The sequence below is a fragment of the Thunnus maccoyii genome, chromosome 15 (genome assembly GCF_910596095.1).
Source record: "Thunnus maccoyii chromosome 15, fThuMac1.1, whole genome shotgun sequence".
NCBI classification, from domain to species: Eukaryota; Metazoa; Chordata; class Actinopteri; order Scombriformes; family Scombridae; genus Thunnus; species Thunnus maccoyii.
Window position 1 is genome coordinate 27,974,126 of NC_056547.1, and position 23,773 is coordinate 27,997,898.

General features: G+C 40.1%; 1 protein-coding gene across 3 annotated transcripts in view; it reads left to right on the top strand.

Annotated features, from left to right (window-relative positions):
• The window catches only part of LOC121912520 (retinoic acid receptor beta-like), a 224,467-nt gene that overhangs the window by 165,635 nt on the left and 35,059 nt on the right, over positions 1 to 23,773 (top strand). For all 3 annotated transcript variants that reach the window (XM_042434668.1, XM_042434669.1, XM_042434670.1), the window contains 2 exons: positions 6,004 to 6,145; positions 22,808 to 22,968. In XM_042434668.1, coding sequence (XP_042290602.1) covers positions 6,004 to 6,145; positions 22,808 to 22,968 — 303 coding nt within the window. The remainder of the gene's footprint in view (positions 1 to 6,003; positions 6,146 to 22,807; positions 22,969 to 23,773) is intronic.

Consider the following 23,773-nt stretch of genomic DNA (forward strand, 5'->3'; position numbering starts at 1 on the left):
TTCATTCTCAGCGTGTTCCCACAGCTGAAACATTTATTTAGCCCAGCAGCGGCCCCCTCCCCCCCTGCTGCACTCTACCTAGGTAAACACCTTTGTACAACACTCAGCTCAAGGGTGTCCTTTGGTAGCACATTTATAAACTTCAAATGAGTAAACCCGCAGGACAAGCTCTGGCAAATATCAGAGCAGTCTGCAGTCTCAGGTCAACACTTGTGTCCTGTGGTGATGGAGAGGAATTAAAAGAGAGGAGGAAAAGCAAAAGAGACAGATGAAAGGAAAAAAGAAAATACTGATGAGTGAAAAAGTGAAAAAGAGAGGGAGGGAAAGAAAAAAAATCAAGGCAAAACAGCAGATGTGATGATTGTGTGTGTCTCAGTGTCATCTCAGACACTGATGGTGTTTCCCTAGAGGCTTGTAGAGATGAAGTGCTCTGAGTCGTGGCATCTGTTCACTACTGCTGCTGGGAAACCACTGGAGATACGCCATGTTACACAAACAGCCTCTTCTACACACACATAACGATACACACAATTATAGCCTACATACAGTATAAACTCTAGGTAGTATACCACAGGGGCTTGTGACAAGAAAGTCACCGGTTCAAAACTTAGGACACACTGAGGGTAACGAGGGTCGAGATGTAATTGGCCATTCACTAAATTCCTTCCTCAAACAGAAATTATCCAATCATAACTTAGCAACTGTTACTATAGAGATGGGAGGCAAGAGTTGGATTTCTCCACATACTGAAGAAATCCAACAATATGAAGATGGTTACTACTGACAGTACCTTACTTCCACAGCCAAGAGCACCTCACTAACTAACAAGGTTACATTAGTTTGTTGGTTATAGGTTATTTTATGAGAAAACGCTGTTCACAGCTTCCACTATGAGTGGAACCAGTCCAGTCCTGCTATCAGAGTGTAGGACAGTTGTTCTCAACCTTTTTTTAGGCCAGCACCACCCCTATCCATTATCCAGGTCCCTTACTGCCCCCCATCAATTAAAATGTAGGCTAATTGTCTTTCCTCAATATTAATATTGATTACCATTCTGTGTTATATCATTAAAAAACTCATGTCATTGGATGCCAAATAACATTTGACAGATTTGATTTAACTGGACAGTTGGAATATCATTATCATTAGTTTCCCATACAGGGAGCAAAAATGCCATGTGAATAGAAATTATATTTATGAATGTTCAACAAATGCAACAGTTAGAAATTTGCCATTTAAACCTGAATTAGGTCTTGTTATTGATCACGAACAACAGCCAATCAGAGATCAGTAATTTGGTGCCAGTGCCAAACAAGAAGCATTCTTATTCATTGTTCCAATGGAAAACAAGAGTAGCCTACCATGGAAAAAGTCTGAGGCTACTGGAAAAAAAGCAGGATATGTATCCATAGCCAAGGTATTCAATAGAATACTGGTGGCATTTTTTCTTGCTCTGTGCCATTTTGCTGATATGATATGATTGTTGTTGTTTTATGATGTTATCCATTTGATTGAACATTCAGACCTGCAGCGGTCAAATAAAATAACCATAACCAAATAACCAGGTCAAGGCCCACAGGGGTTTTGGTTGGGGGACTTGGGAGGTCCTCCCCCAAGAAAATGTGATGTTATTTGATTAAAAACTATTTATTTTCACATAATTTTGGACTATTGTCATTACAATATTTATTAAAAACAAAAAAGCACTGTGTGCCATTAAAAAATAATAATCACAAAAAATCGGTAAAACAGGCTTCTTGTGAATGGATTTGAGCTGCGATTTTCTCATCCTCCCATAGTCAGGCTGTAGCCACTAGCCAGCTGTAGGGACAGTATGGTTAAAATTTTATCTTTATCTTATCCAAAGGCCTACATTTATCAGTCCAGTTCTTAATCAACATTCTAATTGGTTCTTTTAAAGTACTAAAAAAAATGTTTATTTTAAATCATCTTTTTTTTTAAAAAGAATAAATTCAGAACAGGATTAGGATAGATTTATATTTTAAATATGACAAATATTGTTTCTACAACAGTAATGTTTCCATCAGCAAAGTCACAATATAAATCCAATAATAATAATGAAAATCAAAAATGTCAGTTAAATAAATAATATTCCTGACATTAAAATACTTAGTGAAGTCTAGAAAGAATGAAGAACATAGACATCAGTCAGTATTTTCATCCTGTCCTCTGTCCTCCTCCCTTTGGGGGGCTGGTTTGAGCCAGTAGCTAAGTTTACAAGAATTTGCCAGTTCTGTAGAAACTTTCCTAAATCAATTTAAGAACAAGGCAGAGCTGCTATCATTACACTGACCTCTGATGTACTAGCGTCATAGCTCCCACACATATAACGCCAGGTTACTACTGCAGATAATAGGCTAGTTAGATGGGCATGCTAACATTTGCAGCTTATGTTACAGCAGATAAACACACTGTTTATTCCATTCATTACACTTTTACTATTGTGTTTCACTCCAAAATTTCAACGTAAATGCTGTTTTGACAGGCTCAAAGAGTTGCCTTTGTCTTGCAGTAAGTACTTTGGATTAAAGGGTCACATGACCCAAATTACAAAAGAAAGAAAGAACGTATTTAGTCACTACTACTGGTGCAGATAGTTATGGAGCTATCCATCTTGTGGAATAGTGCTTGTGGTGCTCTCAGAATTGAAAACAGACATTTAGAAAATTCATTGGCAGCAGAAACCCTGTTACTTTTTATTATCTTGAAACTTAGCTGTCAGGAGTTCTCATAGGAACTATTTCTTAGACCCAATGAAAACGAGTCACCTTTTTTAAAGGTGGCCTAATTAGGCAGGGTTCCAGTTGAACTTTGTTAGGGAAAACCTCAGTTATTGACCTTTCATGTCAAAGACAAGTTGAGCTAACTCACTAACTCACTGCAACTCACTGCTGCATAGGGCATAAAGCAAAACGTCTGATGAAGGTACCTTTCTCATGCCAGAAAATGTTGTTTCTTTTCCCCATATATATTTAATGTAATATATCCATAACGTGGATGAGGAAAGTTTAAATGAGGAGCATCGCAGCTCAGGCCTTGAACTGTCAACAAACCTTCTCCAAATAGCTGAAGCTCACAAAATGCAAATCTGTCTTAGGGAAACAGTCTGCAATAACTGCACAACCCACATACTGCAGTCCCTCCAGCTCCAACTAAAACCTCCAGTGCACTGTACAGCACTTATCACACACACATTGATTTCCAAGGCTAAGTGACCTGCATGCTCTCAGCTTTGAATGACATAAGTACCTGAGTAGCCTTGGGTTCTGCACCCAACCTGAACACACTTATATGGCAGCTGATGGCAATGCAGGCTGCTTCCATGGTCATCCATCAGACCTCACAGGTAATGTCTAAGAACTCACTGGGCTTAAATAAGCCTGGATAAAGGCCTCTATTAAGACAATGAATAATACCAACTGAGGGGAGGTGACCTCGGACCGGCCACGTGTCATCAAGGCTGAGACATGATTGGCTGCTTTTGGCTAGTATCTGTGTTACTGAGGGGGCGGTCCATTGGTTGACGGATGCTCGAGGCTGAGGCGAGATGGGCTACAGAGTCAGCCGTTTCAGTCCTGTGATCTAATCTGTTACCCATCATGCATCCTGCTTCACTAATGAAAAGGCAAGGTCCCATCAGTCACAGGCAGCTATGGTAAATGGAATTTTAACCCTCCTCCTTATAGTCAACGAAGCTCCCCCGGCACAAACGCCTGCAAACATGTGGAAAAGGGCCAGGATGATGGACGATCATTGCAAAAGACCCCGGCAACAGCAAATTAATATCAAGAGGGAAAAAACGTTCCTCTGCTTTCTGTCACTCCGCTCAGTAACAAACGTAGCCAAGCTTGTCTCATTCTCTGTTTCTGTGTACCAAGACTGTCATGGAGGATCCACATTGTCTTCATTACCACTTTCCGTCAAGCAGGCAGCCCAGTGCACGTGAGAGTGTCTAAATGTGGTTTTAGATGAAGAGGGCTCCAGCGGTTCAGAAGGGTCATTTCTGGCATCACACAAGCATAACAGTTACAGATAGGATTTAAAAAATGTGTGCATACTGTATCAGCCTTGTGCAGATGTTTGATGGTGTTTCTAAGTGGAAGGCATCAAACTGATTGAAAGGTATTCAAAAGCTGGAAATAACCCCCTGAGGTTAGGTTGGATGACTCTTCTATAAAGGCTCTTAGTGTTGTGATAGGCAGCAAGTTACTGTACTACAAGTTTGACTACAATATAAATCTACCACTCAAAATAGTGCACACCATTAGTCTAAAAAAACACTGAAAAGTTGTTGTTGTCTGCTGCAATAACATATTTTTCAGTCCATGTTACAATAAACAAGGCCTTCTTGAGCTGATCACAGGTCAGAATATGCTATAGAAAAAAAAGTTATAAAAGTGAGGTAATGAAAACCAGCTAGTGTGCCCAGATTCCCTTAAAGTGATGAAATAAACAATAAATGGTTAAACTACAATTTTGTGCTGCTTTTTAAAAATTCTAACTGCTTATATGTCTATATCTATATTTCACAAAATATACAACAGAGCTGGTGTACTGTATCACTGATGTACTGTATCTAATGCATGGCAATGTTGGATTTAAAAAAACATCACAAATAGCAAGGAAAATGTATATTTCCAAGGATATAGTGTCTTTCTTGCTGCACAATGATCCATCAATTTTCCTTTTTTTCCCAGTCATGAGTAGCACTTCTGTGCTTTGCATTGTGGAAAAAATAGTATCCGTCACCCAAGGCTGGATTAACCCTCTGGTGGTTCCCAGAACTCTTGAAAATCCACCGTCTCTGTTCTTTGCAAAAATGCATTCCAAGCTTCAGCTAAAGCTAATATGAGGCTTCGGCAGTTTGTGTTAGACAAATCAAATGGCTTTCTGGCTATCTGTTAACAGTATTTCTAGTTTGAAGTTCCCTCCATGTGTTTTCACAGACAGTGTTTCCTTGCAGAGCTGAGTGTAACTTTGTAAAAAAAAAAATCTGCTAATCCTCATATCTGGTTTGGCTGATGTCAATGCATTTTTGCAGAAGGAGGACAATCTCACAGCCGGCATGGACAAGAGGGACTATTACAGTGATCAATAATGCTTTAAATGTACATTTACATGTGGGCTTATAAGTACTGTTTTAAGACAGGCTTGAAAAAATGAACCTATACTTTACTTTTTACCAAACTAAAATCCGGCCTGTAAAGAAATGTTCTTATTTTGACCATTAAGTGAATCTAGGTATTTGACATTTATGAAATTCAAGGACAAATTTTATCGTCTATGAAAGGTTTTGAGCTAGTGTTGAAAAAGTGGGTATCATAGCTACATTACATATCACTGGGGCTCAGTGTCCAAAACAGCATCTATTCCTCTGTCAACACAGAGCTCTTCCATTGTCACAAGTGTTGATGGAGCTACATGTTTTTGGTACTTAGTTACTTATCTCTCTGTTAACACTGAAACACTGAATGAGCCCAATTAAGATCCATGACTCCAGTAGTGTACCACTGAATTACAATGAAAGCATTCTTTTGACAGAAAAGTGGCTTTGGTCTTCCACAGAAGCTCAATGTCACCTTGTCAAGTTCAGACATGGTGTTCGCCGCCTACAGCTGAACCAAAGTCCTCAGTTATTCTCCCATACTGCAGCAGCTCCACTGTTTGATACCCTGAGGTTCTTCACTCTCTGTTCCCTCTTGTACTCTGTTTCTGAGCTTAAATCCAGCATTTGAAGCTCCACAGAGCTTCCAGCAGGGACGCAGCGACACGCTTTTCTTTCAGCCTTAATGGCAGTGAAAAGACAAAACATCTACCACATTGTTATACCGACTTGTTGTGGTATTATATCCAGTGGTAGGAGAATTTCAGTGGAGCTATGTGGATGTTTTAGAAAACAGGCGGCTACAGAAGATTAGAAGCCAAATGAGGTTAACGTGAGGGTCTTCCCTCCCCTCTGTGTCTGTGTGTCTGTCTCCTCAGGGTTTTTTCCGCCGAAGCATCCAGAAGAACATGGTGTACACGTGTCACCGGGACAAGAACTGCATTATCAACAAGGTGACGAGGAACCGCTGTCAGTACTGCCGGCTGCAGAAGTGCTTCTCAGTGGGAATGTCCAAAGAGTGTGAGTTTCACTCCCAGTTTACACAGTGTGCTGATTTGGAATTACTGTAATTTACATACTATCTAGAGTTTCAAAGAAAGGGTCTGTGTGTGTTGTTTTCCACCCTGACATCTATAAAAATTTGGGGGAATTTGTGATTTTTAAAAAAATCAGTTGATTATTTCATTGATTAATTGATCAGTCGTTTGGTCTTTAAAATGGTAAAAAATGTTGATCACCAATTCCCAAAGCCCAAGATGCAACCTTAAATGTCTTGTTTTGTCCTGACCAACAGCCTGCTTCCCAAAGATATTCAGTTTACTGTCATAGAGGACTAAAGAAAATATTCACATCTAAGAAACTGGAACCAGAGAATTTTAGCATTATTCTTAAAAAATGACTCAAAATGATTAATCAGTTATCAATATAGCTGGCGATTAATTTTCTGTCAATCTACTAATCGATTAATTGACTAATCAGTACAGGGTACAGTACTAGGAAACAAAACTCCTACATTCAGCTCTGTCAATGATGTTCCACATTTCTCCACTGCTTTATTTTACCGTTTGCATTTAACAATATGTTTATTTCTCCACCTTTAGCTTTACCCCAAACTCTCCTCAGCTCAAGTTAAAGTCAGGCTTTACTGGAATTACTTTATTGGAATTACATACTGTAAAGTCACCACAATCATGTAATAATATAAAATAGTGTTCCACCCTAACATGTATAAGAAAATAACAGAATACTAGGGAGATGTCAGTCAAGCACATCCTGCACACACCCATATAGTCCTGAGAAGAGGCCTAATCAGACATAAGTGGAAACACCTGTGGGGTGGGCCAGGGGAGTGTTGGGCCTTCAGTGGAGCATATCAGTTTAAAACTTTTACACACACATTTTGACATGTCACAGTAGGAAAAGCACAGATGTAAGTAATAAAATGAATGATGGCTGAATTCTATTTAACTGCTTCAGTTTCAGGGTCCTGGTATTGTGCATGCTGGCTCACTGTCACACTGTCATGGCTTACTGGGACACTTGAATTATTAGTGACGTCTGTGTTTGTCCTACTATAACAGTCAGTATAAAAGTCAAAATGTCTGCTGTGAAAACATATTTTCCCTCAAATTTTATGTCCCCAGGCATTCAGACATTGTAATATTTCTTGCTGCATGAAGACAGTATTCAACATTGTTTACAGTACAAATTGCAAAAGAGGTGTTTCTAGTAGTAAACTGTGAGGAGAGCACTGGGTATTAAATGCAAATGAACTGCAAATGCAAATGATTATGAAGCAGAGTTCAAAGCAATAATAATACTGTAGAGTATTTACAGTGCATTGCAAGAGGTATTTTTTTAATTGGAGTTTGATCTGGCATTATATATTAACTTTAAAAACAAATTCTTATTTTCAGTCGTTTTTAATACTAAATATATACACCAATACATTCCAGAAAGTATTTCTTAAAATTCTGAAAATAACCTGTGATCTCCCAGTGAATATTCAGTGTTTGCATATCGTAGAATATGAGACAATCACATGGCTTAAGGCATAGTACACTGAGGAGTTGAAGGTGTGAAAAGTTATCCATTAATATGAGTGAACGGCATTATATCTGTCAGATAAGATCTCATCCGGTCAACAGTTGCACTGAATGATGTAATGGCTTTATTGATATCAGTATGATGCAGCAATGATCACTTATCTGTTGCAGTCGAGTGATTGTTACAGTAGTGAAGTTGATCTGACTCGTACAGTCATTCAGTCTTGTGCATGTTTTCTATACTGACCAGTATTTCAGGTAGCGACAGGCAGTTGCATCATTTTCAGAGTTCTGTATAACATCCACCCAGTTGGACGAGCAAACAAACAAGCATGCAGAATCTGAACCCACCATGAAATATGCTATATTTCCCTCTGGTACCAGAGTTTTCGGACACCCTGTATTTATGAAACCAAGTGAATTGTTGCTTTCGAGGCCCTCATGTCCCCACTGCTCCATTGTCATCCATAGGAACAGTTTGCATTTCACAGGTTATTGGCATCCTTTGATTGCATCAGCATTTATAGCTCAGGTCCACTTCATGCTCCATTAGCCTGAGGGGGGGGGGCAAATCATTCTTTTCTCTTATGCTGTTTCACACCTCAGCAGAGGAGTCTTGGAAAAGATGATGTCTTGATATCCTCAGGCTAAACCCCCCCACAGGGCCACTGATGAGAAAGGGGAATATTCCCTTTCCTATATTCACGGATGGAGGTGATGGGTTGGTGTCCTCAGCCTCGGAATCTGAACATAGACTCCAGAAGGTCCATGCTGACTGGACATTGCTCTATTTAGTCGCTATATGCCTATAGCGACTAAAGGGTTTGTCACAAATAGTTTAGCAACCATGGCCAATATCATCTGTGAGATTCACTTAAGAGTTGCTCAAGCTAACTGTCCAACCAGGCTAGAAAGAAATATTTGACAAGTGAATCTGCTCATTTACTAATCAGATAAATGTGTGTCCAAATTTAGGTTATTGTGACTCTATAATCCAAAAATTGTAATTTGGGAAATGTCAGTGTACTTATCATGGTAATCTGGTCAGTAGATGTCATGATATCTTGCTCTGGATCAAAGTAGTTATTTAGGCAAATTTGACCAGAAAGGTGTTTTTGTAGTTTGCATTTTATTCACCATTGTCAATGACCCAACTGTACAGCTATTGACTCTCACTGTTAGCTAGCAACATACGCATTGGGGCATGTGTGTGCGCAGTGCTCGTGCGAAGCTCAGACTCTCAAAACTTACCAGGAACTGTGGTTCTTTAAGTTATTTTTCTCCTAATCCACTCCTTGTTCTTCTTGTCTCTGTACATTCATGAATTGGAGTCATCCAGCTTCAAGCCCAAAATTTACTCTAAAGTTGAAACATTATTTACCCATGGGTTTTGCATGGGTCTCCACCTCAGTTCAGGCTGCCCAGAGCTAATCCACATCATTCACGTTCAAAATATCCCTTTGCAATCAGTTTGAACACACCTTTAGTAATCACTGTTGCAAGGCTAAAAAAACAAATTGAAACAAAAACAGTCCTTGTTAAAGCAGCACATATTAATATTCTTAAATTAACAGTGGACCAAATGTATGTGAGTAATACGAAAGCACTCACTCATGAGAATTATCACCAAACTCCAAGCATTTTAGTATCTTTCATTGTTTTTGGTATAAAGGCCCACAACTTAATGCTAATGGTCTGTATGTGCTTGATTTTTAAACAGGTAACTGACAAATCGGCCTTCTAAGGTGATAATATATCAATGTTGCATTTACAACTGGTTCCACTGACCCAAGTGGCCAAATAAATTAATTAATGCTGCTGTAAATTTAGAACAATGGCAAATCGAATGGAATAAAGACTTTAATGCTTTTATGCTGCTTTAAAATTTGCAGCTACTTTCCAAACAATGGTAGCTTTTTATAAAAGCCCACATTAGCTGTGTGTCATTAAACAGATACTGCAGTTACTTCATTTGCTAAGCAGACATCTAACCACATAATCAAACAGTACAGATTATATGTTCCCATGAGTTCTAGCTGTGTGTATAGAAACACTACTAACTGTTCTCAGCTTTTACTGTCCCTAAGGTTGGAGATATGCAGTATAGCTGCCACAGGCTATATCACCTGAAAGCTTATATTTGTAGTGGTAATTATTTCATAATAAAAGCAGGGTGTTGAAAGCGTAGTCTGAGGCCAGAGTCAGATGATGGAAGGGAACATCTGCTTTTGGACACTAGACTCGTGCTATCATGTGCCTCTGGAGATAGCAGAACTGCTGCTTAGAGTGGAACACAAAGGGAGGATTGTTTTGTGTGTGCGTACGTGATTGTGTCTATGAGTGTGTGTGTATGCTGCACCAGCAGGTATGTGATTGAATGCGTCATTACACAAGTTGTGTCTTTGTATTTTTTCAGTGGTAAGCGATCATGAGTCTCATAACGTCATGAGTACTGATGTGATCCATAATTAATCTGGTGAATCTGCAGACAAAGAGGAGGAGGAGGAGGCATGCACTCTTTGTCTGTTATTAGCTGAGTGTGTGTGTGTGTGTGTTTCTGTTCACTTCCACAGGCCTCAAATATTAAGTCAAGTCATGTGAATGACACAAAGAAAAGAAGAGTTTGACTGAAATTAGTTTTTGGAGGCAAAAATGAATGTAGTTAAACTTCCGATATCAGTATCTCCAGTTTTATTATTTTCATGTGCAAGAATGTACAAAAGCTTCAGGGAATGTTTGATTTGTAGCATCAGGGTCAGATGACAAGAGTTTGTCCTATTCGTAAAGTGTGGGTAAATTATTTCGCTGTGTCTTCAACCCCCGAAGACAATGAACCTTGTTATAGTGGCAGGTAGTATAGGGGATCAAAGGAGATTGACCAGTGGCCAACTCCAACATGGGACCCTTCTCTGCTGGGTCAGGCTATGGAGCACCTGGCTTTGCTGCATTAGAGTAAGCTAGAAGTCTAGCAATCCTGCAGCAGGTGCACCAGAGAAACCAACAGTTGTTTCACCCAGGTTTCCTCCAAGACATCAAACACTCCATCACCCTACAGATGATGATGGACAGGAATGGACAGGAATGGACAGTGTAGACATTCTTAAAGGACTTTGTAAAGCTATCGCCAACCTGTGTATACTGGGAAAAGGAGTGAGATTAGCTTTTGTTTCCCCTGATCCCAGGGGAGGCCCTCCTTATAGCATACAGCTCACCATCCACCTATCATAGTGGCCCAGTCTAGTGTCCCGAGGAATTATGTTGATATTGGACGAATCTGCAGATTTTCGTTTAGTTCCAACGTTCAGGGTCAATTGCAGGAAGTATTGTGCCTTCTATGTGGAGTAGCGGAAAGTAAGAGCATAGAGGCTGAAGTGTTGGTTGTCCTTGTAGCGCAACTTTCATGTAGGAGTTTTGTCCTGTCACAGTTGAAGTTGTGTTTTAGCTAACTCGAAATATATCTTAACCATAGCCATAACCATGGTCTTTCCATGACTTTGACCATACCAAAGTCTCCATGTGCAGATGTTGTGAAATTTTTTTATTTTTTTGAAAACGTTGGCATTGGATAAACAAAAAAAGATTGTCGTTGAACGTAATCTCTGGGTTTGCAGACTCATCCAATAAAAATGTTCTTTCTGGCAATGATGTTGGACAGCCGATAGAAAGCCATCCTGCACTGTCTGAGGTCCATCGCCAGCAGCTCTATAGTCTCTCAATGGAGAATGTCAGCCAACCCTTCCACTTGTCACAGCAGCTGCTGTACCAGGCGAGGAGCTGGCTCCGAGTTGGTGAAACCACTGTGGATTATGTGTTGGAGAAGCAAACTTGGCATAGAGCCTTCTCGTCTGAAGAAAGCTGTCACCATAGTGGAAGTGGATCATTTTGCCATTGGCACCACCAGCGATATTAAGGGTTGTTCCTAAACACATGCATGAATGCTAGCAGCGTGCTTCTAGGGATGGCAGCGTCGGCCTGTCGTACTGTTAGTTCACCACTTTGGTCCAGGCTGAAATATCTTTACAACTATTGGATGGATTGCCATGAAATTTTGTACAGATATTCATGAACCTCAGAGAATGAGGCCATCTTACTTCGGTGATCCCCTGGCCTTTCCTCTAGCGTCACCATGACATTGACATTTTCGGTTTTAGCGAAATGTCTCAACAACTATAGGATGGATTACAAAGAAATTTGATACACATACCCATGGTGGCCAGAGGATGAATTGTAATGTCTTGACCTCCTGCCTTTTCCTCTAGCACCACCAGCAGACCAAAGTTTGTTCAATACTTTTATGTTTATGACCAAATATCTGCAAAACGAATGTCATTCCCATCAACCTCAGCTTTAATGTGTTTAAGCTAATTAGCGAATGTTCGCATGCTAACACAAATTAGTTAAACTAAGATGGTTAATGCAGTACATATGACCTGCTTAACATCACTATGTTAATATTGTCATTGTGAGTATGTTTCACTCAAAGAACCACTGTGTCTGAGTAAAGCCTCACAGAGCTGCTAATTCTTAGTCTTGTTTAGTTTTGATGGTGCTCATATATCTTATCTTATCTTAAAGTTGTTGCTTATGTACCACCCTAATCCCCCTCCTGTTCCAAGGTCATATTCTCTCAATGCAGGCCCCCTCTCCCTTCTAACCCCCCCCCCCCCCCCCCCCCCCCATCAGGACCATTAGCTTAAACTCAGTGCTCTGACAGCAGCAAAGAAATATCATCATTCCTCGACACCCACCTGGTTAGTGTTAGGGAGCTGCCATGTTAAGTGGTGTGGCAAGCGGCCCGGGCTGCACTACGTGGGCTCCAGATAGATTGTGTTTATTTACCACTGCATCTGTTTGCTTGCTGAGACACTGTGCAGAGCTTGGCAGCCCACAGATGGCTGGCCGGCGGCTTTTCAAAACGGCCACCGTCCATGCCTGCTGCCACCGAGCCACACAACATCCTGCTAAAGCAGCAGAGCAGAGAAAAAAAATGCCAGGCTGTACCGGGGGGCTAGAGGCAGTAGTGAAAAAAGAAATAAAGAGGACAAAAGAGAGAGGGTGGGATATTGCTCATTGACTAAAGGAGCGGGAGATGAGTGTCTTGGAAAACCCAGGGTTGGGAGTGTGATAGTAGGGATGGCTGTGAGGAGTGTATTTAACAGCGTGTCTGAACTCCACTCAATGACCCTTCATCCCTTGGTCTAACACTCTGGAGAGCACTTCAGAAACACTTTATGTTTGCTCATTCACAGCGCTCCCTCAAAGCCTGACAGACTGGCTGGGTGGAGATTTTCATGCCCTCAACACAGTCCTAGTAAATGCCTAACACATTTTTCAGCTTTTTGTTTTGGATTGAAATCAGCTGGTTTGCACAGAGGTGCTCAAATGTTTTTATGTTATAGACCCCATTTCAAAGACCACCACTTCAATAGACTAAATCCTGGTGACCTATATTGTTTCCACAAGTGAAGCCGGAAAGAGGTTTTTTATGTCTGTGAATACTGTGTCTGTACTCAGATTGGACTGAAATTTGGAAAACAGACATAACTTTGACACCAAGCATCATCATATTGATATTTTTAAATTCAAAGTGGCACTGAAATTATTTCTGAATTAGCCTATTAGTGTAAGGACAAAAATTCTAACTTTTAAACTGCACTAATCAATACCACCCACCAACACTGTTCCTTGCCCTTTGTAGTCACATGGGCAGAATGGCTCTAACGATGTTGATCAGTCTGTTGGTCAGTCAGTTCAGCACTTTGGATCAGACTGAAATATTTCAACAACTGTTGGGTGGACTACCATGAAATTCTGTAGAGACATTAATGATCACCAGAGGATGAATCCTACTGAATTTGGTAATCCCTTGACTCAACCTTTAGCACCGCCATGAGGCTCACATTTGTGGTTTTCAGTGACATGGCGTGACAACTATTGAATGAATTGCCATTAAATCTGGTACAGACATTCATGTCTCCCACAGGACGAATCACAACTTCAAGTGGTGCTTTAACTTTTCATCTAGCATCATCATCAAGTCAACATTTTAATTTGTTCAAACATTTGGTTTATGACAAAATACCTGCAAAATTATTGACATTCTTATCAGCCTCAGTTATACTTTGTTACTGCTAGAAAAACAGCAACATGGCATACGATGCTAATTAGCACATTGGCATGCTAACACACTAAACTAAGATGGTAAACATTATACCTGGCAAACACCCACGACATTTGCACCCACGATCCTCCCTGTTTTAAGGTCCTGTTCACAAAAGATTTTGTGCTAAATGATATGACAGCACAAACACGCCCATAAAGTTCTGTTGTGAGTGCAATTTACCCTTATTGTATGTCTGATTGAGTGAGCGGAGCTGTTTCCAGTGTTTCAGGCTTTTTTCCACATTTCAGCACACAGATTGGTCCATAATGAAAACTGAAGAGAGCACAAAAGCCTCAAATTGCATGTATTTAATTAGCAGAGGTGCGCACACACAGAGCTCTCCACAATCACAAACCAACTTTCATGTATTTTGCTTCTTGTACTTCTCTAGTATTTTACATCTGTAACATGATCTACTGAAATGTCCATCAAAATAGGCTACAGCTATGAATGACTCAGGCAGGTCTGAAACGTGGTACATTAATGTCTGAATCTTACGATAATGTTGTTCAAGTGTCACTGAATGTATCTGGGATTTCACAGAAACATCACTACTGATGTTCTGTTTGTTGCCCACAGCTGGCTGCATGTCACAGCTGGCTGCAGCACCATACAGCAGCTGAAACGATAAGTGGGTCTCAAAACTGAGAAAGAGGCTGTGTGCGCATTTATGCATGTGGCACAGCAGCGGTAACTACATTAACACCGGATTGGTCACGATCCGACGGTAATTAACGTTCTGTGTTTTGCTACACATCTACACAGATCAGCTGTTACATACAGATTCCAGGTTTATACAGTGGACTTGTTTATACTATATGGATGAATCCTGAGCTCCGTCAGAGCTGTCAGGACATTTTTATTTTTAAGTAGCTGAACGTCTGAGATAAGCCTACCACCCCATACCCACTAGATGTCTGAGTGAAGATGTGAAGATTTCACCATTGATATCATTCAATATCATTCAAGCCTCACAAGCTTGAAGATTTTGATACTAATAACTCCACCCTAATTGCATGTGGCAATAAGTGCTGGTCTTTGTGAATTGGACTGTTTTTACGACAAGGCTTATTTGCACTGAAAGAGGCCAATCTTGCCCCGAATGTAGGAATATTACCTAATTTAGTGACATGCAAATGGCGAAGGCGCACCATGACGGTATTTGCTCAGCAGCGCAGTTTGCGGGTGCTTTGTGAATCAAACGCTATCTTTTTGTGTCATTTATACAGGTTTAACAGCGGCGAAAGCCACACAATCATTTTGTGGATTTGGCCCTTACCATCTTTTTTTAACACAGTGCTGTTTCGATCTGAACGTCCACTTTGTTCCATAAAAATCATAGAACAGTGTTTAAGGAGCCAAACATACTCTTATAGACCAGTAAAAATATGGAAGTCAGGAGTAGTGATCACAGGCATTATGATGAGAGGCTCTGCACTGGATGGGTTCCCTCTGCTCCTTTTGTGGGTATTAAAAAGCCATATATTTTCATGGCCTCTTGTCCGATGCATCATTTGGATGTATCTGCTCGTGCTCGCAGTAATTTGCTTGGAGTGCAGTGGTAATTGATTGCCCTGGGTGGGCGGGGGGTGCTCTTGCCACGTCGCTGTCTTCCTAAATCACATCTCGTGGCTCGCCGGCCTCTGTGTGGACCACAACCCCCTCGCCAGACACAGTTTGTCACCCCACTGTGACAAATGACAGACACACACATGTGAACAGATTGTGGACCATCCCCCTTTCTATACCATTATTCTGTACCATCCCCCTCTTCCATTGAGCAGCATGTTTTTGTGTGTTTTTTTTTTTTTTTTGGTTGTTTGATAGAGAGAGGATCGCGGACTGTGTGATTTTGCTCACCATCATGGCTGTGTATGTCCTCTCTCAGTGAGGGCACTAACCACTGACAGCAGCATTTTGTTAAGAATTAGCCAGAGCCTTGGGAGATTAGGTCTTTTATTCAACACTTTACAACTAATGATCTTTCTAAACAAAACGATGCATTTTTACTGTGGCATTTTGAGCATAACAGAAAGAAAATCCTCCTTCACTCAGCTGGGATAGATATGTTAGTTAGGTTTGATGAGTAAGTGTTAGTATGGAGGAAAGCAAAATTGCCAGTATTTAGGGAGATGCATCAGTGGAGTCAAAACTCAGTGTATTTTAAATTCTGAAATTACAGATTTCACAGTGTGTCTATGTTACATTACTGTAAGATGTCACAGAAAGGAGAACGTAGCATCATTTGACTTGTGAGTTATGCCCTAAAAGAGATATGAATAAGATAAATAAATCAATCAATCATTCTTCAGTCATTGAAGAGCAGTTTACTCCATCCTTTTATTAAAGGTCATGACCCATAAGTTGTTTGACTACACATAAATGAAACATTTAATTCTAATCATATTTTTTCGACACAATTTTTATTTTTATTTGGTGTTATACTCTACTAAATCCTATATTTTACGAAAGGAATTTTTTGGAAACTGCATTTTTATTGTACATGGCCTCAAAATACACAACAATTCACCCTATAAAATTCATATGTTAATTTATCACATGTGAAATTTGACTAATTCACATGATATACTGTAAGCAACATGTGATTTTTCAGACATTTCACATCAGAAATGTAAGAAATCATAGGTGAAAACTACAATTTCAGATACTGTGTTTCCAAGAATAAAGACTGTATTTTCCATGAGCACCACCGCCTCATGTTGTGAAGATCTTGTTCCGGCATTTGTTGTGGAAGCAAGTGAAAGAAAGATGCTACTTATTTTTAATACTATTTTTCTTTTTAAACACAGCTGTTTGTAGGATGCATAGCAGTGAGGTCATGTATCCGCTTTTAAGATTAATAATTGTAATATGATGGAAACAAGAAACTTTCTTTTAGTACTGTTCATACACCTAAGTTACATGTAAGGCTGCATCGACACCAAATCCGGCAATTCAGCACCTTCCGACAGGGTTGTGTGGAGGTGGGAGGTGTGGGTGTGTTTATTTGTGCTTTGTGCTTTTCATTGCTTTGTTCTTGCTACCACCACTTGCTCTCTTCATTCACTCTCTAGCTCGCACCACCACCGCTGCTCTCTTTCTCTCTCTCTCTCTCTCTCTCTCTCTCTCTCTCTCTCTCTCTCTCTCTCTCTCTCTCTCTCGGGAAGCAGACAACAAATCTAACTTTACTTTTAACATGTTCAAAGGAAGAGAAATGTCCTCCCCTTGTCCGAGCAACGTCTTTATACTCCCTCATGCTACAGTGTTACATGTAATGTAAACAGGCTCTTCTGGTCTGACTGCTGTAAATCGTTTCATCTGATTTCACGGGGAATCTGATCCGATGGCAGGCATTAACATTAATAATTATATAGAAATAACCGATCTTCTCACTGATGGTCTCGTTTGCTTATGCAGGTCATATGGAGGCATCATGAGACTTGTTTCATAACCAGTTTAAAACTCTGTGTAGTTGCAGCTGCTTTAATTGTCATCTGATTCAACCACTTTATATTTTTTTGTGACTTTTTTCTTAATCTCTCTTGAATTCTTGTTTAAATCATATCAACATTTGCCCACATCTGTTTTTAACAAAAGGCCAGCGTTGGGCCCATACTTGTTTTGTGCACTGAAGAGATGGTGTAGAGGGCTTTTGCTCTATTCTTAATCACTACTATGCTGTCTGCTTTATCTGCTGCCGCTGTGTTCAGCGATGGCAGCTGCTCTCTGTGGAAGAGCTGATAGAGCGAGGCCCAGGGCTCTCTATCCTCTGTCAATCAACCCACCCCCACCCCCCCTCCGCTGCCCCCACATTGACACTACAAACCATGATGACGGACAAGGTTAGGATCAATTCTCCCATCACTGGTTTCATTTTACATCTTTTGAAGATTACTCTTGCTAGGTGTGAAGTAGGAAATACCATTAAAATCTTATGTTGACTCTCGGGAAACTGATCAAGGATCCCCCTTTCCTTTGTTTCATATCTTCTGTCCTAGTGACGTAATTAATATTGTCACTGTCAAAGTTTGCTTTCCTCTCTGTATAATACTAGCTGATGTAGCGGGAGGTCTCCTACATATACGTACAGCCATGTAACGGGCATATAGGTCACACATGTAGGTCAAAGTGTAAAGAGTGATTAATGTCAGCACATTACGGCTGCCTCTCAGCAGTGACAGTAATCAGCAGGAAGCCGCGACTGACCAAAACATTCAGTCTAACTCTCTGGAACAGAAAATTAGATTGACTCCTCTTTCACTTTGATGTATTGAGATGGTTCAATGATGTGGAGACAGAGCTAATATGTGAGACGTGTGACGTAATATGTCCTATATGTAAAAATTAAACAGCATCTGGACTCCCTGGTGGTGACTGATTTTTTTTTTTTTTACTGAATTATCGACTCAGTCAGAGTGCATCTTTTTAATCAGGAGAGACCAGTTTAGAGATATAAAGCGTTGTTGATAAAACAGACGAGATCTGGGGTTAATGCCTGATTATAGGGATAAGCCCTACGATCGGTCAACATCATAACCTCTCTGACCATCAACAGTCTGCCTCGATGGAGTTTGATGCCGGTGATGGTGGAAAATGTTCAACGCATTTTACTGTCACTTCCAAAACTGACACAAAAAACACACTTATACGGAGATTTGCAGATTTAACTCTAATCACACATGAGACTCTCAGATAGAGAATATAGATTGCATTGAGCTAAAAATAGTTACCAGTCATTAGGCCAGTAGACTGATTATGAGTATGATATACACACCAGCGGCTTTATCCATCAGAACATCTTATTATGGTGTGATGTTAACAAGAAGCCAAACAGATTTATATTTCTGATAGAAATGACTTCAATCAGAATCATTTTTCTAGTTTTAAACACAACGCTGATGTATTATCGCCTTATAAAGTTGATATGACGAATGACCTAGCAAACATCCAGTAGACACTTCTCTGCAACCTTCACTGGCTCCCAGTTCAAAGCATCCAATTCAAAATCCTCCTCATCACTCACAAAGCCTTCCACGAATGCTCAGCTCTTAGTCTGATACTTTTAAATGAGACTATAGTCAGGTTTCCATCCAAATGTAGCGCAAATTTTAACCGAAATTTCAGAAAATCAATTAAAAAATGCTAACCACTGTGCGTTTCCATCCACTACTGCGAATATTAATAGTTGAGCCCATCAAAGTAAACACTTGGTGGCGCTGATTCTCCTACTGAATGCAGTAAACCACAAAAAGAGGATGGCATGCGATGAGGTTATTAATAGAGTGAAAGTCAAAGCTGAAGCGATAGAAGAACAAGATACGAATGGTGGTGATGGAGAGCGTGATGGACAGTGCAAATGGAGAGAAGAGCTGACATCATCTTGCTTTTGGAAGCGTTTTGATAACAGCCCTGTGTCAGTTATTCAGACATATATTGAATGCTGCCCAGTGGCGTGGAAGCTTTAGACACATGTTTCCTTTCATTTGTTCACTAAATCTGTTTCCATTGCACTTTATCGCATTTTGCTTTTATCGATACATCAATTTTTCCACCTCATCCAAGCGTAAAACTTTGACTTTTTTCAAATTTCCAGTGTTTTCCACTCATGTTTTTTAATTGCAAATTGAAAAAGAGCATAAAAAGGCTGGATGGAAACTCACTTTATGTTTTTTATTCTCTTTTACTGCATTTGTTTTCTACTTTTCCTGCTGTGTCCTCCCTGCTATTCTGCTGTTAAAAGCGCTATATAAATAAAATGTATTGTGATTATTCTCTCCCACTCCAACCCTAAAACCTAGATTACAACATTCATCTCCTCATATTCAAACTTCTGAACAGTCACTGAGCCCTACTATAAACATCAACCTTCAGCTCTGTGGCCTTCAGGCTTTGGAACAACTCAAAAGAAGCGGAGTCACTTCTATATTGTCCTTCTCATGTTGTTATCCTGTGCCGCAAACATTACAAACAACATTCTAGCCTATATTTTGTGTTCCCTGCACCCTCTGTGTATAGTATGTCGCAGTTAGTATATGAATACACTTGTCTCTGGGTCCCTCTGCAAAACACTAGTCCAAAGCTCTTATACACTACCTTTTGGGGTTTGGAAATATGCTAACAGTGGTGCAACAAAAGCTGAGGCAAGGTTTTGTAAGCTTCAGCATGTTTTCTGTTCTTTAAATAGGCCACTGTTTACAAAATCCCTCATAAATAAATATATATATTTTTCTCTATTTGTAGATCTGCTTTAAAGGTTTCCAACCCTGGCTTTAGTGTCTGAATATAAAAGGTTTTTTACTGTAAACTAGGGCAGAGGATGTGGCTGTTGTGTTGTCAGCCAGGGAAGGTCCCCTGGGTGTCTCAGTGCTGACAATGGGCCTAGGCTCTTTCTCTCCAGCTCTGCTCCTTATTATTTTAAAGGGGAGTGTGCAGCTGATCAGAGACTTGTGATGTTGGGATCATCATGCTGTGTGTTGAGTAATAAACCTGGTTGGTTTGTTTGAGTCTCCTGCTGTGACAGACTTCAAAGATCTGCACCTAATGAAGCAAAGGACTCTGTGGACTCGGGTCTCTCAGGGTGCACGTTACACACAACAAGCACAACAAACTGGGCTTTGTTGTAACACTTTTCTGCTTTGTTCAGTGGGACTCTCTCCTTAGGGGTTTCTACACCTGTTTATATTGGATTTTTTTGAAGCATTTCTACATTTACCTGTAGTGTAATATTCAATGAACGGTGTAATTTCCATACTCTCCTTACTGTCCATAATCAATATGGGAGAGGATATAGGTTGATTAAAAAAACTGATATGCTCATGTAGGTTGCCTTCACTTAATACCATGTGCCAATTAAATGCATGCTGTACAGTTTCTGTTTCCCACCAGGATACAATGTGTGTATCTTTTTAAGCTGTTTTTTTTCTTGTAAAACATTTGCAGAGCTGATTTTTGGAAGAAATTGAAACCTACATTGTTTACATCCATATCTTCTAGCTTGCAGTCTTCTTCTTCCCTGGCTAAGATGGCACATTGCTACTTTTTTTTAGCACGTCAGCACCAGCAACTATAAATAATTGGAATAGCATGAAACCATTGGCAGGACTGTGTACTCGCATATGGATGTATATGTTAAGGGGACATATTATGCAGATTTCCAGATCTATATTTTTAATCTTTTTAATCTACTGGAATATCTTGCATGATTTATTGTTCAAAAACTCATACTGACCCTTTACACAGCCCCTCAGTTCAGTCTCTGTCTGTAACAGGTCATTTTAGCTCCTGTCTCTTTAAGGCCTGCCTCCTGATGAGTCCACTGTTTCTGATTGGCCAGCTCTCTGAAGCTTCCCCTCAGCAGACATCCATTGGCTTTGGAGGCTACATCAACAAACCATGAAACAAACTATAGTAGTAGGGTCTCACTATTTTTTCTCATTCTTTCCTTGAAATGTCAACTTGTCAAACACATCTGTACATGTTTGAGCTGAAATCCAATCCAAAATATGAGAGTGGACAATGAAAACATGGAAAAACCTTAGCAACAACCTTAGCAACCAAGGCTATGGCTGGCCGTTTATGGACATATGTGACAATGTCAGCTCGTCTGCAAGGTAGAAAAAAAAATTGCAAACAAAGTGTTCAGAGCAGGTTGAAGCTCTAGCTTTTGACTTGCAGGGAGCATTTCTACATATGTTAATCTCAAGTTTTGGAAATTTTACCATGTTTAGCATAGATATCCAACATAACAGTATATAAATAACAGAAAACCAGAAAAAGCATAATATGTCCCCTTTAACAGGATCCCACTCTTCAAGCATTGCTCCATAGTGCTACTCGTGGTCAAAAACTCCATCGGGTACCTTTAGGCTTTGTGAGCAGTAGTGAGTGTTTGGTAGACTTTTTATGCCCTGGGTTTTGCCTCTGAGGCCTGCCCTAACCCTGTGGTTGGTTGCCTTTGTTGGGGCTATATGCAGCCTGACAGTAAGCTCTGCAAACACTACTCAGGAGTCAAAAAATGCTTTATTTATTTCCTTGTACGTGTTCTCAGTCACAGTTCCTTTATCAATGAAACTAAATATTTTAGTGGTTAGTACATTAATAATACAGAAATGTAGGCTACATTTCTGAATATTTTGTTAGACTTATGAAAGCTACAAAGTGCAATGTCATTATGATTTGTTATTCGCTAGGTAAATATCAATGTATATGTCATTCACATTGTTTATGGGGTTTTTCTGATGGAATAACTCTTCATTTTTATTTTTTCATTTTGATATTTGTGAATGCAGAAATACACAGGAAACATGGGGGGAGAGGAGGGTATTACATACAAAAAATTAATCCAATATATAGATGGATTTTTGCCTTTGCTTATATTGTCCTGTGTAAAGAGAGAACCCATGCAGAGGAGAGTGAATTGCTCTCATTGGATCACCCAATATAAATAAAGGCTGAAGGAATGAAAGAAGATCCATTGAGGGAATAGAACTGGGAATGTTGCCCTTATATTGTATCAACACCCATGTTTTAATGTCATATTAGTGTAGACCTCAACTTAACACAAATCTAGCTCTTAAGAGGAAACTGATTCAGGAAATTAATTTTGAATCACATAATCCATTTGTGAAGCGTTGAGTTTTTTGAGTTGAGTCACTTTTGTTTTCTCTTTTTTGAGACTTTGCTATTGGCTCTAAACTTACAGAGACTCGTTGAGCTGACAGAGCAGATTGTAGCTCCAAACTTTCCGTCCTTGTGTAAGGTCTCAAGGTACAGCTTGACAACTTGCTGCATCTCTGAAAAATAACAAGTAATAAAAATGCTTACTAGCAACAAAGTTCTGTTGTTCCTCCTTCAGGTTGTCCTTTATTTTATTTCAATCCACCAACATCCACATTTGCTACAATGATCAAGTCATCCGTATCTGCAACTGCTATTCATAGTTGATGCTAATCCTAATCCTTTGTTCTCCTTCAGCTGTTCGAAATGACCGGAATAAAAAGAAGAAGGAGAGCCCAAAGCCGGAGCTGGCAGAGAGCTATGAGCTGACAGCCGAGCTGGAGACCATCATTGAAAAGATTCGAAAGGCCCATCAAGAAACCTTCCCCTCCCTTTGCCAGCTTGGCAAATACACCACGGTGAGTCCACTGTCCTGTTGTGCCTGAAAAAACATCATTCTGCAAATATACATCTATACAGTAGATCAATGAAAATTTTCAACTTCGGTCTGCGCTTCTTTTGAATCATAAACATAACAGAGCTACATTGTTTCTTTGACTCCATGACCCTGTTTTGCTGATGGCACAGTGTGCTTCTTTGATCCGGTCTTGCAAACCAGCCGTGAGTGCAGAGCTCATAATGATAATCAATCTCTTGTACTGTACTCTAAATCCCCCTCTAATGCAGCTCAAGAGCCCAGATGTACACCGCTGACTGTCCAGGCAAATCCTCACCAACACTTCTTCTTCTCTCAATAGCTATTGATTGGACATTAAGTGTGATAGAAAGGCAGTAAAAGGCATGCATCATAACAGCACTGCACAGCTAACACACCATAGCTTCCAGCTCCTCTGGTGAGATGAATCCGAGATGATAGCAGGATTTGTTTACCCGTATTTTTCTGTGTGTTGCAACAGAGTGAGGAGAAATTAGAAAGAGATGTCGTTGCAGCTGCCAATACCAAACCCTGATTGGGGAAATGCTTCTGAGCCAGGCAGCTGCCCATCATTCTGTTTGAGACAGCCTCCAGTTTTGACACATCTGAAAAGTGGAATAAATGCAGCTAATCCAACTTGCGTCATTATCTGCTTCTGTAAATCAAACCGGGTGTGGAAGCGATGGAATACGCAGGCTGATGTGTGACGGAGCTAAGCTGGGTGTATCGAGAAAGCTTGTCAAGGCTTGTGAGGGCTTTATTCCACCTGTCATCTCCCACCAGACATC